The 14,324-nt window shown below is 45.2% G+C and overlaps 1 protein-coding gene across 1 annotated transcript in view; it reads right to left on the bottom strand.

Moving 5' to 3' along the window:
- The window catches only part of CCDC61 (coiled-coil domain containing 61), a 45,607-nt gene that overhangs the window by 16,158 nt on the left and 15,125 nt on the right, over positions 1-14,324 (bottom strand). The window contains exons 3-9 of the mRNA XM_040442415.1: positions 14,145-14,227; positions 13,898-14,058; positions 13,419-13,571; positions 13,102-13,312; positions 10,110-10,192; positions 9,838-10,031; positions 5,674-5,752 (exon numbers count right to left, since the gene is read on the bottom strand). Coding sequence (XP_040298349.1) covers positions 5,674-5,752; positions 9,838-10,031; positions 10,110-10,192; positions 13,102-13,312; positions 13,419-13,571; positions 13,898-14,058; positions 14,145-14,227 — 964 coding nt within the window. The remainder of the gene's footprint in view (positions 1-5,673; positions 5,753-9,837; positions 10,032-10,109; positions 10,193-13,101; positions 13,313-13,418; positions 13,572-13,897; positions 14,059-14,144; positions 14,228-14,324) is intronic.

Here is a 14,324-nt window from a genome sequence, read left to right as displayed (position 1 = left end):
CCCTGATTCTGTAGTTTACAGAAACACCCCATATCTGGTCGTAAACCGCTGTACGGGCACACGGCAGAGCGCAGAAGGAAAGGAATGCCATACGGTTTTTGGAAGGCAGATTTTGCTGGACTGGTTTCTTGACACCACGTCCCATTTGAATCCCCCCTGATGCACCCCTAGAATAGAAACTCCAAAAAAGTGGCCCCATTTTAGAAACTACGGGATAGGGTGGCAGTTTTGTTGGTACTAGTTTAGGGTACATATGATTTTTTTGTTGCTCTATATTACACTTTTTGTGAGGCAAGATAACAAGAAATAGCTGTTTTGGCAGTTTTTATTTTTTGTTATTTACAACATTCATCTGACAGGTTAGATCATGTGATATTTTTATAGATCAGGTTGTCACGGATGCGGCGATACATAAATAAAATAAAGTATACATATTGGGTAAGTTTTACACAATGATTTCTTTTTTGAAGCAAAAAAAAAATAAAAAATCATGTTTTAGTGTTTCCATAGTCTGAGAGACATAATTTTTTCAGTTTTTGGGCGATTACTTTGGGTAGGGTATGATTTTTGCGGGATGAGATGACGGTTTTATTGGCACTATTTTGGGGTGCGTGTGACTTTTTGATCGCTTGCTATTACACTTTATGTGATGTAAGGTGACAAAAAATGGTTTATTTAGCACAGTTTTTATTTTTTATGGTGTTCATCTAAGGGGTTAGGTCATGTGATATTTTTATGAGCCGGTCGATACGGATGTGGCGATACATTAATAAAAAAAAAGTATACATATTGGGTATCGCCACATCCGTATCGACCGGCTCTATAAACATATCACATGACCTAACCCCTCAGATGAACACTGTAAAAAATAAAAACTGTGCTAAATAAACAATTTTTTTTTGCCACCTTACAACACAAAAAGTACAACAGCAAGCGATCAAAAAGGCGTTTGCCCACCAAAATAGTACCAATCCAACCATCACCTCATTCCGCAAAAAATGAGACCCTACCTAAGATAATTGCCCAAAAACTGAAAAAAACTATGGCTTTCAGAATATGGAGACACTAAAACATTAATTTTTTTTTTTTTTTAATATTATTGTGTAAAACTTACATTAATAAAAAAAAAGTATACATATTGGGTAAGTTTTACACAATAATATTTAAAAATAAATAAATAAAAAAATTAATGTTTTAGTGTCTCCATATTCTGAAAGCCATAGTTTTTTTCAGTTTTTGGGCGATTAGCTTAGGTAGGGTCTCATTTTTTGCGGGATGAGGTGATGGTTGGATTGGTACTATTTTGGTGGGCAAATGCCTTTTTGATCGCTTGCTGTTGTACTTTTTGTGTTGTAAGGTGGCAAAAAAAAATTGTTTATTTAGCACAGTTTTTATTTTTTACAGTGTTCATCTGAGGGGTTAGGTCATGTGATATGTTTATAGAGCCGGTCGATACGGATGCGGCGATACCTAATATGTATACTTCCCCCCCCCCCCCCCCCCGATTTTTTACCATTTTTTTTTAACTTTATTTGGGGAAAATGACGTTTTTATAAATATTAGAGAGGGCTCACCTACTGATCAGGGAGGGTATGGGTGCACCTACTGGGAAGATTCACCCAATCTTCTAAAATTAGTACAATAAAAATGGAAATTAGTAGGGCACACCTTCACTCACACATGGAGAATTTAGTAAATGAATATTTATTTATTCGAATATGTTGTTAAAAGTACATATCAATTAATATACCTATAGTTATACTACTAAAATTAATGCTTATAATTCTTTTATTGATTATAAGCATTAATTTTAGTAGTATAACTATAGGTATATTGATTGATATGTACTTTTAACAACATATTCGAATAAATAAATATTCATTTACTAAATTCTCCATGTGTAACTGAGTGAAGGTGTGCCCTACTAATTTCCAATTTTAAAATGACGTTTTTGTTTATTTTTACTTTTAACATAATTTTTTGGGGGGAAAACTTTATTTTTTCAACTTTTTTTTTCACTTAATTTTTTGTCCCACTTTGGGACTTGAATTTTTGGGGGTCTAATCCTTTACAATGCATTCCAATACTTCTGTATTGGAATGCATTGGCTGTATGAGTAATACTGTGTGTATTACTCATACAGCTTCCGGCCTGTGAGATCCAGGGGGCTGGATCTCACAGGCTCGTCACCGGAAGGCAGCGTGATGCCTTCCTTAGACATCGCGCTGCCTTCCATGCAATCGGGTCCCCCCCACAGCCGCATGGGGACCTGATGGCACCCCCCGCCGCAGGTAAAAGCCGCAAACTGCAGGACCCCCCCCCCCCCGGCGTTGTGACAGGATGCCCGCTGAATGATTTCAGCGGGTATCCTGTTCCTATTAACCCCTGCCGCAATCTACTTTTAAACTTAGGACGCCCCGGTTCGTCCTGAGTCCTTAAGGACTCGGCAAACATGGCGTACCGGTACGTCCTAAGTCCTTAAAGGGGTTAAAGGGCATGTGGAAGAACGTGCGTTTTTTTTGGCAACCCCCACCTCCAAAATGGGTTGGACCTGTAAAGGAAAGATGCCTTACCTGCTTCCTGGCGCAAGCTCTCTGCTTCTTCACCTCCAGGCCTGCGATGCTCCATTGGGCTCCCTCGATGTTTGCAGCAGAGACTATTTGGCATGATGTAAGGTAAGCCATTCACCGCCGCAGCCCATAGCAGAATGTCAAGCAGCAGGGAGTCGGCGCCGGGTACCAGGTAAGTCACTTTTCCTTTACTGGTCCGGGCAAGTGTAGGGGCTTGGGAAGTAGTACTTGGGAAAAATTATGTATTATATGCAATTGTGCCTCTAGGAGCAACGGGGGCGTTGCCGTTACTCCTAGGGGCTCAGCTCTCTCTGCAACTGCCGCGCCCTCTCCTTTTATTGACCGGGTCTGGCAGTGAAAATGTCATCACACCTGGCTCTGTCAATAAAATTGAAGAGGGCGCAGCAGTTATAAAGAGAGCAGAGCCTCTAGGTGTAACGGCAACGCCCCCGTTGCTCCTAGAGCCTTATTTGCATAAAGTAAAACATAATTTTTCTCAGCAATTCGGGCACGTACGAACATGGCACCAACACAGATGCCTTCAGCTGCCAAGTGCACATGTAACAGGTCAGCCAGTGTCATAGGTACAAAACTGCTGACAGATGCCCTTTAACCCCCAAATAGGTTATGTATGTGGGCCAATCAAAGGAAGCCGAGAATTGCAGAGCAATAATGTAATGTAATGTTCAGACAGTCGGACTTAGTATTGTTTATTTTAAAACTGGACAATTTGCCAAAAAAGATCCAACAAAGACAAAATATGTGGAAACGCTTCAGTGGGATTGCCCTACTATTTTTACTATTCATTTTCTGAAATTCACTGACAAGCAGCTTCCTCGGGTCCCGAGCACTGCAGTCCTCTCACTGTACTCTACAGCCTCCAGAGTCCTCGTATTCATGAGCTCCCTGCCTTACAATCCCTACCGCTGATTGTCAGCTTTCTGCCTACACATTGTATAGAAAGAAAGCCGTCAATCATCTCTGGGAGGGCAGCTCCAGCACTTCTGGTCAAACAAAAAAAACAGGAAACAATCTTGCATTGTAATCAGGGTCCCTGTCACCAGTCACGGCTGCCCTCAGAAAGGGCAAAATAAGGCCACTCTCACACTAGCCTTTTTGCTGGATCCGGCAGGGTTCAACAAAAAAACGCTTCCGTTACTGATAATACAACCATCTGCATTCGTTATGAACGTATCCGGTTGTATTATCTTTAACATGGCCAAGACGGATCCGTCATGAACTCTAATGAAAATGGGGGACAAATCAGTTTTCTATTGTGTCAGATAAAACTGATCTGTCCCCATTGACTTGCATGGTGGGTCATGACAAATCTGTTTTGCTCCGCATTCCCAGGACGGAAAGTAAACCCGCAGCATGCAGCGATTTGCTCTCCGGTATGAGAACAGAACATAATGCATTTTGGAGCGCTCCGTTCTGTTCAGTTACGTTTTGTCCCCACTGACAATGAATGGGGACAAAACTGAAGCGTTTTTTTTTTTTGGTATTGAGACCCTAGGACGGATCTCAATACCGGAAAATAGAAACGCTAGTGTGAAAGTAGCCTTAAACTGGTGACCGATCCCCTTTCAGGATTATTAGAACCCAGAATAAAGGGTTATCATTATATTAAATAATTACAAGACCAAGTATTCACCTATTGTATAAAAGAGGATTTACAATCAAAAAGTAAAAAAAAGTCATTTAACAGATAAAGCAGCAGCCAACGTCAGGTGCTTCTATTTCTTTTTCTTACACGTGTAATGGCAGAGTTCTGATTTGTTGTGGTGGTTTTCATAGGGTTGCATCGAGTATAGAAGTCTCAATACTTTTTTGACACTTTGATACCCGATTCGACACCATATCGGGATTGGCATTTTTAAGATGCTAAGCTGCGCTATTGCGTATTCTCCTCATTGGCTGCACAGTGAAGAAGGAGTTAGAGCGTCCTATCCTCCTCTGTGTGACGCGGCCGGCTACTGCCACCAACGAATACACTTAGTGGCCCGATGGGGAAGTGTCAGGCAGAATAGGAGGGCACATCCTCAACTGGTTACCACCCCTCTGTACCCTTACTGCAGACTGCTAGCAAGTCATTAATAACGTCTAGCAGAAATAAAGGAATGGCACAACATACAGACATAAGAATAGATGCTCCAGAATGTATTACATGGGGAATGCATGAAAATATTAAAAACAGACATGTCAGGAGCGGTGACAGGTCCTCTTTAAAGGACCACTGATGTCATTGCTATGTGACCAATAACATACACTTGTTACTGGTCATGACATCATTAAAGGTCCTTTTACTCATCAGCATCCAGTAAGATCTTGCTGCAGGGGGGCGTCTTGCGTTTTTTTAGGCATGTGTCTGTATTAAAGGGGTTATTCAAACCCTGAAATGTCCCCCCAGTCAATAGCAGTCTGCGACAGGAATGAGCCTCCCTAGCGTCACCCACGAGGCTAGGGAGGCTTGTCCCCATCACCTCCTGCTATTGGCTGCGTCACCCCCAGTGCAAGATGTTTTCATCTGCGCGACGGGGAGATGCAGTGGCTTCTGTGAGGGCTTCAGAAGAGACATGGGTGTCGAGGAGCGAGGCAAGTACGTTGTGTGTGAGGGGCCTGGGCATATGGGGGGGGGGGGGGTGGTGGTGGTTATTTAACCCCTTTAATGTGAGACATGATCTTATTACTTTAGTACAACCATTTGCCTCATATAATGGGCTACATGGGGTTAATGATGATTTCACTTACCATTAATGTAAGGCACACGGAGGAATAAAATTAATAACACCATGTGCCTCCCATTGACCCATAGTGTTAAAAAGCATGTACAGCATTATGGGAATTGTACGGAGCGGGCTGCTGAAGTGAGCCTACTCCTTAAGCAGTGGGTGCCAGCTATATCATACTGCAGGCACCTGGCCGCACTGGCGGGGAATGGTGAAACTGCGGTGCTCTAATCGGTAACCACAGCATGGGCGCTGCTGAAGCTTCCCAGGCCTGCCATGGAAAGCTTTCTGCCAAGCTGTGCACAAGGCACAGCTCAGAAGGGAGTGTATCAAAATCCCAGTCACCCTAATAGATCTCTAGTATATATACTTACTTTTTAGTGTCCACTTCTTTCTGCCTACGCTCCTTGTCTCTAACATAGTCCGTTGGATTAAACCGAGGAGGTCGGATGGCTACAAGGAAACATTTTAGACAGAAGTGAAAAATTTAGCACTACAAGCAATTTATAACCATGCCCTTTTTTTTTTTTTTTTTTTTTTAATGGGGGCTTTCAGAGATCAGAGAGTATCTGATCGGTGGGGGTCCGACTGCCAGTCAGCTGTTTGAGAAGACACTGGCATTCCTGTAAGCGCGGTGGCTTTCTCTCAGCTTTTCCTAGGCCAAGTGACGTCAAATTCATCAGTCACATGGCCTAGGTGCAGCTCAGCCCCATTGAAGTGAATGGAGCCGAGCTGCAATACCAAGCACAGCCGCTATACACAATGTACAGCGCTGTGCTTGGCAAGCATAGAGAAGGCCGCAGCGCTCACAGGAGCCCTCTCGAATAGCTAATCGGTGGGGGTCTCCGGCGTCAGACCCCCACCGATAGGTCATTAGTATAAAAATCTCAGAAATCCCTTTTAAGTAACTATATTGCTGTGGAACGGCCTCCTGAATAGGCTGGCAGGTTCGCAAGAATTTTAGATTTTAAATTTTCAGAATGATGAGGATGATGTTTATGCAGCCAGATTTCTCATGTGATAAGCTTAAACTGGCAAGGTTTCTGGACAACAATTTAAGGGGTTGACTCCCCTGGGCCACTGATGGCATATTGATCGGATAAGATATCATTGTCACATCTAGGACCCACACCAATCTCTAGAACAGGGCCCTGGGGTGAAGGAGAGCACATGGGACTTCCAAGAATAGTCAAGCAAGTACGCTCAGCTATTTTAAGAATTCCCATAGAGGCAAGTGGAGAGTGCACCGTGCAAGTGCGGCCACCTATCCATTCACTTCTGGCAATTGCCAAGCATGTGCTCATCTATTTTCAGAACTCCCACAGCAGTTAACAGGGGGTGGCCGCGCAGGCCCTACTGCTTCCTATTCACTTCAGTTGTGGAGACAGGAGTGGGTGCCTTACTTATCCGACATAAATGGCATATCCCAGCAATCGGTCATAAGTGTCCCAGAATGGAATACCCCTTTAATTTTTTACAATAACATTCCCAAAAACATCAATCATCTTTTGTTAGTGTCTTGAACTTGTCGTGAATGAACTTTCAAAAAAAACTTTTGATATGTCATAGCGACCAGTGGGGGGTGTAGTGCTCAGACCCCCACTGGTCTCTAGAACGAAGAGAGAGAGTCGCTCACATAGCACACTCTCTCTTCGCTGCAGGAGACTGAATTGAGACGAGCCCATAGACTGTCTACTGGAAAGAGGAAAGAGCGAGACATGTACAATTCTCCTTGTTCTAGAAACCGGTGGGGGTCTCAGCACTCAGACTGAACCAACTTGGTTTAATACTGGCAATCAAATTGTGCAGAAAAGTATTTTTTGTTTTTTAAATGGAGTACAGTTCTATATTAATCTCGGTTGCGGACAAAGATCTTGTGTCCATCTATAAGAAGTCCATTATAAGTGCGGAGTCTGACTTTCCCGTCAGCTGATAACAACGCAGCTCAAATACAGTCAGAATGGGTCGGAAAACAAAGCAGGCATTATGGCTCCTTCTAGCGTAAGGAAAATATCCAACTGGTTGCTAGGTCCTTTATGGAAATTATATAATTGAATTCAAAGGACATCGCACACACATAAATTTCATTTCTGGTAAAAATATAGGGGGTCATTTACAATCAGAAATGCGCCTATATTAGGCGTGTTTCTGGCGCAGATTGCGGCACAAAGGTGGTATGCGCTGCAATCTGAGACTTTTCCCTGCTAATGCCTGATATAAAAAAGTGGGAGTGGGTGGGGAAGGGGACGGGACGGCAGGCCCGTCTCATTCATCATTTTCTACACCTAGGCGTAGAAAATGGTCTAAATGTAAGACAGCAAGGAAGCCGGCTTACATTTAGACAGGCGCCAGCCCCTGCATAACTTCGGCGGATCCACCGCCAGCGCAGGGGCTTATTACAAACACAATAAAAGGCAATATAAGAAAAGGGAAAAGCCAAACACCTGGACAAATGGAGTGAGAGAAATCCACATAAAAGGTAATAAAAAATAAAATAAAAAAGCTTTCATAAAGTGACATAACGTTATGTATCGCAACGTCCTGTGATAGAGTTTGACTTAATCTGTCTAGTAGAGGGGAAATGGTGGAGAAAAAAAAAAAAAAAAAAAAAAAGGAGGGGGGGGGGGGGTTTGGATAGGAAAGGACAAAAATAACATACATAACCATCCAACAGTCTGCCTCCTTAAAGGGGTTTTCCGGGATTTTAATACGGATAACGAATACTCAGGAGAAGTCACCTATATCAGATCGGAGGGGGTCCGGCACCCCCGTAAATCACATCTTTGAAGAGAAGGCCGCGCTCCGTGACAGCACAACCTTCCCTTTTATAGTTTACCTGCTTGTTGTCGACCTTGCAGTGGCAAGCAGGTGTAACTACAATACGCCGTCCCATACGCCGTCATTAAATATTAAAATCCCGGAAACCCCTTTAAAGGGATTCTGTCACCAGATTTAGGGCCATTATCTACAGTAATATACGAGTAGCACTGTGGAGTCCAGATCACTACTTTTATTTTCCTACTGTTCCCTTGCTGTCAGCTCTCAGAACCGCTTTGAAATACATCGTCAGGACTGCCGTGCATGAGCACAAGTCCTCTCCATCATGTTAGCACATTACAGCAGTCCGGACTGTATGTTTCAGTGCAGCTTTAAGTGCCGACAGTGGGGGAACCGGTAGGAAAATAAAAATTTGTGACCTGGACTCCATATCTGCAGTAGTAGTAGTACTCATGTATTACTGTAGAAAATGGTCCAAAACTGGGCTGACAGATTTCTTTTAACCAGTGGGCAGTGTCCGAATAGAAATACAACCTTCCCACATATAAAAAAAAATAATAATATATTTTTCTCTTTTTGCACAGATGCCGCCACCCAGACCATCTGCACTAGAAATGAAGCATAGAAGCTGCAGTAGGGTGGAAAAAATAAAATAAAATACCTATTGTGTGATTGGGATTCAAGGCAGCCTGTATTTCCCATAGAATTCAATGGAGAGGTATTTGAGTTATAGGAGAAGCTGGGTGCCGATTGCTAAAGCTCACCATCCATACTAAAAGTACGTTGGACAAATGGTCCAAGTAAGGCTACTTTCACACTTGCGTTCGGTGCGATCCGTCTGGTGTCTGCACAGACAGATCCGGTCCTATAATGCAAACGATGGTATCCGTTCAGAACGGATCCGTCTGCATTATATTTCAGAAAAAAAACTAAGTCTAAAAGTTAGTCAGACGGATCCGTCCTGACTTTGCATTGAAAGTCAATGGGGGACGGATCCGTTTGAAATTGCACCATATTGTGTCAACTTCAAACGGATCTGTCCCCATTGACTTACATTGTAAGTCTGGATGGATCCGTTTGGCTCTGCACGGCCAGGCGGACACCCGAACGCTGCAAGCTGCGTTCAGGTGTCCGCCTGCTGAGCGGAACGGAGGCCAAACGGTGCCAGACAGGCATTCTGAGCGGATCCGCATCCACTCAGAATGCATTGGGGCTGTACGGATCCGCTCGGGGCCGCTTGTGAGAGCCTTCAAACGGAACTCACAAGCGGAGCCCCGAACGCTAGTGTGAAAGTAGCCTTAGGCAGGACTAGCTCACCATCTAATGTGTATGGAGGAAGGGGGGTCTCCCAACTGGCACTTACGTGTAACTTGCAATACCTTCAGAATAGATTTCAAGATAGACATGAGCATGACGCAGTTTTACTTGATACAGGCATTTCACAACTGTATAATGCTACCATTTATGTCTACATTGAAATAAATCCAGAAGGTACTGCAAACGGTGAGCGCCAGTCTGTCTCTACGGTCCACAGGGGCTAGCACCCTTGACGAGGACTTCTTTCTACTCCTGCACTGACACGCATGTACCATCAGGTTTATGAAAGAATTGGGGTTGGGAGGAATGGCTGTCGGCCAAACAGCTATTGAAGGTGTGAAGTCAGTTCAACAGGGGTTACTATGAAGATCGCAGCGCCATGACAAGTCAGTGTTCCAGAGGTGATACCCCAGGTGTATTAGAAGTCAAGAGATGCCACTTACCCACAGGCGAGGGTGATAACCTTGGCTGCCTAGTGAGACTCCTACCCTCTCGGGAGCTAACTCCACTTCTTTCCCGAGAGGTGGACCTCTCTCTTCTTGTAACAGTCTCTCCCCTCGATGAACTACGATGAATAGGCCCCTGACCAGCAGAACTGGAGCGACTCTGTGGGGACGGGCCTGAAGGGGTCACACGTCTGTAAAGAGGAACAAATGGCAACTATTTAAAATGCACATGGTACAAGTAACAGACCTTTCCTCATCGCCCAACTCACCCTCTTTTATACATAGCCAGTTCTGTGCTTAGACTTTTTACTTTCAGACGAAGGGTTCTCTCCACTGCTCGCAATTCTTCCAGCTTTATTAAAATAAATGAAGTAGGGTGAATAACAGATTTTAGACAAGATCCTCCTACGATCACATATTTCCTACAGATCAGAGTTTTTTTTTTCCTGGAATCAGGGTATTAAAGGGGTTATTCCATCTGGGATATTTATTGCATATTGTTAGGATAAGCCTGAAATATCAGCCAGTCCCCAGAGGTGGGACCCACCACTATATCCAGAATATGGCCCTAGAAGTGCATGGGGAGCACACTACGCAGGTGCGGCATCCTCTCCATTCAATGCAATGGGGCTTCCAAAAACAACCGAGCCAACGCACGCACTTATTTTCCAGAAACCCCATAGCAGTTGATGGAGAAGAAGCCGCACAAGTCCATTCATCACTATGAGACCATCTCCAGAACAAGATCCACAAGTGAACAGAGAGAGCAAGTCCTCCATTCACCACCATAGTAGGTCCGAAAACAGCTCAGCAGTTTATGGAACTCCATTCCACTGATATCTATAGGACTGCAGGAGGCAGCCAACTACAGCATTCTGGCAGTCCTGTAGAGTCCGAAAGGAGCAACAGCTTGAATGCTCGACCGCCACTCTATTCATATGGGGGACATATCTCATCATCGGTGGGGTCCTAATGGACCTTACAGATATCCGCCATACAGTGGATAGTTGATAGTTTGTTGTAACCAGAAGTATGCCACTTTCACAGGATGCCACCATTCTTGAGAGCCACTGAACGTTTTGGTTTTCTGGATCTGCCTTGGTCACTATTATTTTTGAGAAGTGGAAGCATCCAGAACTAAAAACAGCTCAGCCACAAAGTGGCAGGTCATGCAGACATACACAGAGTTCAGTTACTGGGTGCTGTAGTGTGTACCTCATAACAATCACTTACCCCCTGTTATATCACCCACTAAGGCATTCCAAATAAATGGCCCCTGGCAATGACATCAGCTCAAGAACTGTGCATCAGGCAGAAATGGGCAGTGCCAAGCACTGGCTGGAATGGTGGAAAGCACACGTTCCCCGGAGTGAGGAATTCACTATCTGACATATTGATGGAGGACACTGGGTTTGGCAAATGCCCAGAGAACACCACCTCCTGAAATGAATAGTTCTCGCAATACAATTTAGTGCAAAAGGGATGATTGGAGCGGTTTTCCAGGGTTTGGCCTCTCACTTTCAGTGAAGGGTGGTGTTACAAAGACATTTTAGACACTCGTATGCTTCAAAACTTTGTGGCTAAATTTTGATAAAGGCCCCTTCCTGTTCCAGCCTGACTCCGTCCCTGAGCAAGGTCCATAATGCTGGGTTCAGACCTGAGCGTACCGAAGGAGCGCTCTGTATGTGCGATTGTATCGCGCGTTTACAGACGCGGCTCAGGAAATAAGCAACGCCCATAGTCGCGCGTTCCCGGAAGTCTATGTACGGGAACGCGCGACCATACGCCCCAAAGTAGCTCCTGTACTTCTTGGGGCGTATGGCGTTTTACACGCTGTAAAACGCTCAGGTGTGAACCCAGCCTAAAGACATGTGGGTGACCAGTTTGGTGTGGGGGGGGGGGGGGGGTTGGCCTGCACAGAGCCCTGCCCTGAATGTCACATATCAATTATAAACCAGACCTTCTCAACCAACAGCAGTGCCTGAACTCACAAATGGTCTTTTGACCAAATGGGAACAAAAATCTTTTGGGAAGCCTCAGCAGAATATTAAACCTGCAAAAGAAAGCCCAATTCCAAAGTTTTGGATAAGGATATCCGATAAGCTCAAATGATAGTCAGGAGTCTGCATGATCGATTTCTCTAATAGCGCAAATGGTGCCCGATCAACAGTACTTAAAGGGTTTCTGTCACCAGATTTAACCCTATTAAGCTAGCTGACATTGGCGATGTGCTAATGTCTGCTAAACCTAACTAGCCTATTCCTACTTTTATCTATGCCCCCGTTAAACCAGAAATCAAACTTGTATAATATGCTAATTAGCCTCTAGGAGAGGGGGCGTTGTTCCTGCTCCTAGAAGCTCCGTTCTCCCACCTTTGTCGCCTCTCTCCAAGTCCTGATTGACAGGGCCAGGCAGCGCTCGCATCCGTCTGCCAGCCCTGTGCTCTGGTGAAATCTCACGCCGTTCAGTATTCGGTGCAGGCGCGGTGAGGGAAAGACACTCGCAGGCTGCCAGCTTCCTCACCGCGCCTGCGACGAATGCTCAACGGCGTGAGATTTCACCAGAGCACAGGGCTGGCAGACGGATGCGAGCGCTGCCTGGCCTTGTCAATCAGGACTTGGAGAGAGGCGACAAAGGTGGGAGAACGGAGCCTCTAGGAGCAGGAACAACGCCCCCCCCCCCCCTTCCCCCCACTCCTAGAGGCTAATTAGCATATTATAAAAGCTAGATTTCTGGCGTAACGGGGGCATAGATAAAAGTAGCACATCGCTAATGTCAGCTAGCTTAATAGGGTTAAATCTGGTGACAGAAACCGTTTAATGTCCTGCTAATGAATCAGCTATCGGCTTACACCAGTCCTGGGTCTACTAGGAAAAGAACTGGAAACCTTCAAGAAATGAGTTGCGTTTGGTACTTTGACATTCACAAGTGTCAGAAGATGTGGCCCAGAGGCATCATAATAATGACATATTTTCTCAATGTTTAACCCCATAAGGCCTCATGCACACCGCCATTCCGTGCATTGGGGACTGCCATTTTGCAGTCCCCAATGCACAGGCACCATCCGTGCAGCTGCCGCAGACACATTGAAATTGAATGGGTCACTGATCCATCCACACCGCACCTTACAAAGTGAATGGGTCCGCATCTGTGATGCAGCAAGCACAAGGCCGTTGCCCGCATATTGAGGACCCGCTGTTTGTGGGCCGCAATACGGGCACGGCAGGGTGATCTGCTCATTCTCTCCTGCATTTGTTGTACCTGTTCAGTTAACTGCCCGCATTCCTCCTTCCGCTTGCTTGCGAGCCGCTGACTCCTGCTCCTCTCTTTCTGCAGCTCTACCTCCAACGTCTGCACCGCTCTCTTCAGGATACGTATGTGACTGGCTTCTTTACCATTAGGAATTTCAAGGTCCTGCAGCCTCTGGAATGCAAAATCTGCCTCTTGTTTTTCCTGCGTCACCCGCTGGAGCCTGGTAATACCGAACAAAAATGTTAATTTTTGAGGGGAGAAATGGAAAGAGGTCATAGAAAAGCAAGAGCTGTCCAACAGAAACCAGGAATTACGTTTATACGTACTCTTCTCGCAGTCGTCGGATCTCAGTCTCCCGGCTCTCCTCACTTGGGGCTAGTTTCAGGGCAGCTAGCTCGTCCTTCAATCCTCGAATCACTTGTCTTAAGTACACAGGGTCTGGTTTCCCAACGTAGGGAAGTGGAAGGGGATAATGTATCCTGAAAAAAATATTTACATGAGCAAGTGAACCCGTATAAGGGCTCATTCAGACGACCGTATCCGTTCTTGCGGTCCACAAATTGCCGATCTGCCAATAGTGGATACCAGCCGTGCGCGGACAAGAATAGGACATGTTCTATCTTTTTTGCGTGGCCATGGAATGGAAGTACAGGTGCGGACAGCAGACAATGTGCTGTCCGCATCTTTTACGGAACCATTGAAATGAACGGGTCCGCATCTGCTCTACAAAATTGCAGAAGGGATGCGGACACAAGTATGCGGTTGTGTGAACGGGCCCCAAGTCAGAGATGCCAATGAGGCTCACCTGTCAAATTCTACCGAGTAGATAAGTATCAAGTATCGCTTGGATGTAAGAGAAGAGCTTCTGGCGGGGGGAGCTGAACGTTGCGCTCCTCCAGCTTTCCTGTGGCGAAGCAACTCCAGATCCGCATAAGTCAAGAGGTCTAGGGTCACAGATTCGCTGCTCTAGGAAGAAGATGTGACATGCCTCAGATAAGTACAACATTCACCACCATCTTGTCAGGAGTTGCTTTTGTTTGCAGAGAAGTTACCTGAGTAAGAGCGGACTGCAGCATGTTGCAAAAGATGGAGTACTGCTTAAAGTTTCCCGTCTTGTGAGTGAGGTCTTCTACAACTGGCAACAGATAGAGGCCAAAATAACATTAGACATAACCCAGATCAAGTCATCAATATCAGATCACAGGGTCTGAAACCCGGCACTCCGACGGATC

Source organism: Bufo bufo, chromosome 8 (genome assembly GCF_905171765.1).
Source record: "Bufo bufo chromosome 8, aBufBuf1.1, whole genome shotgun sequence".
Classification (NCBI taxonomy): domain Eukaryota; kingdom Metazoa; phylum Chordata; class Amphibia; order Anura; family Bufonidae; genus Bufo; species Bufo bufo.
Note: the sequence above shows the minus strand (reverse complement) of the source record. Positions and strands in the feature narration are given on the sequence as shown.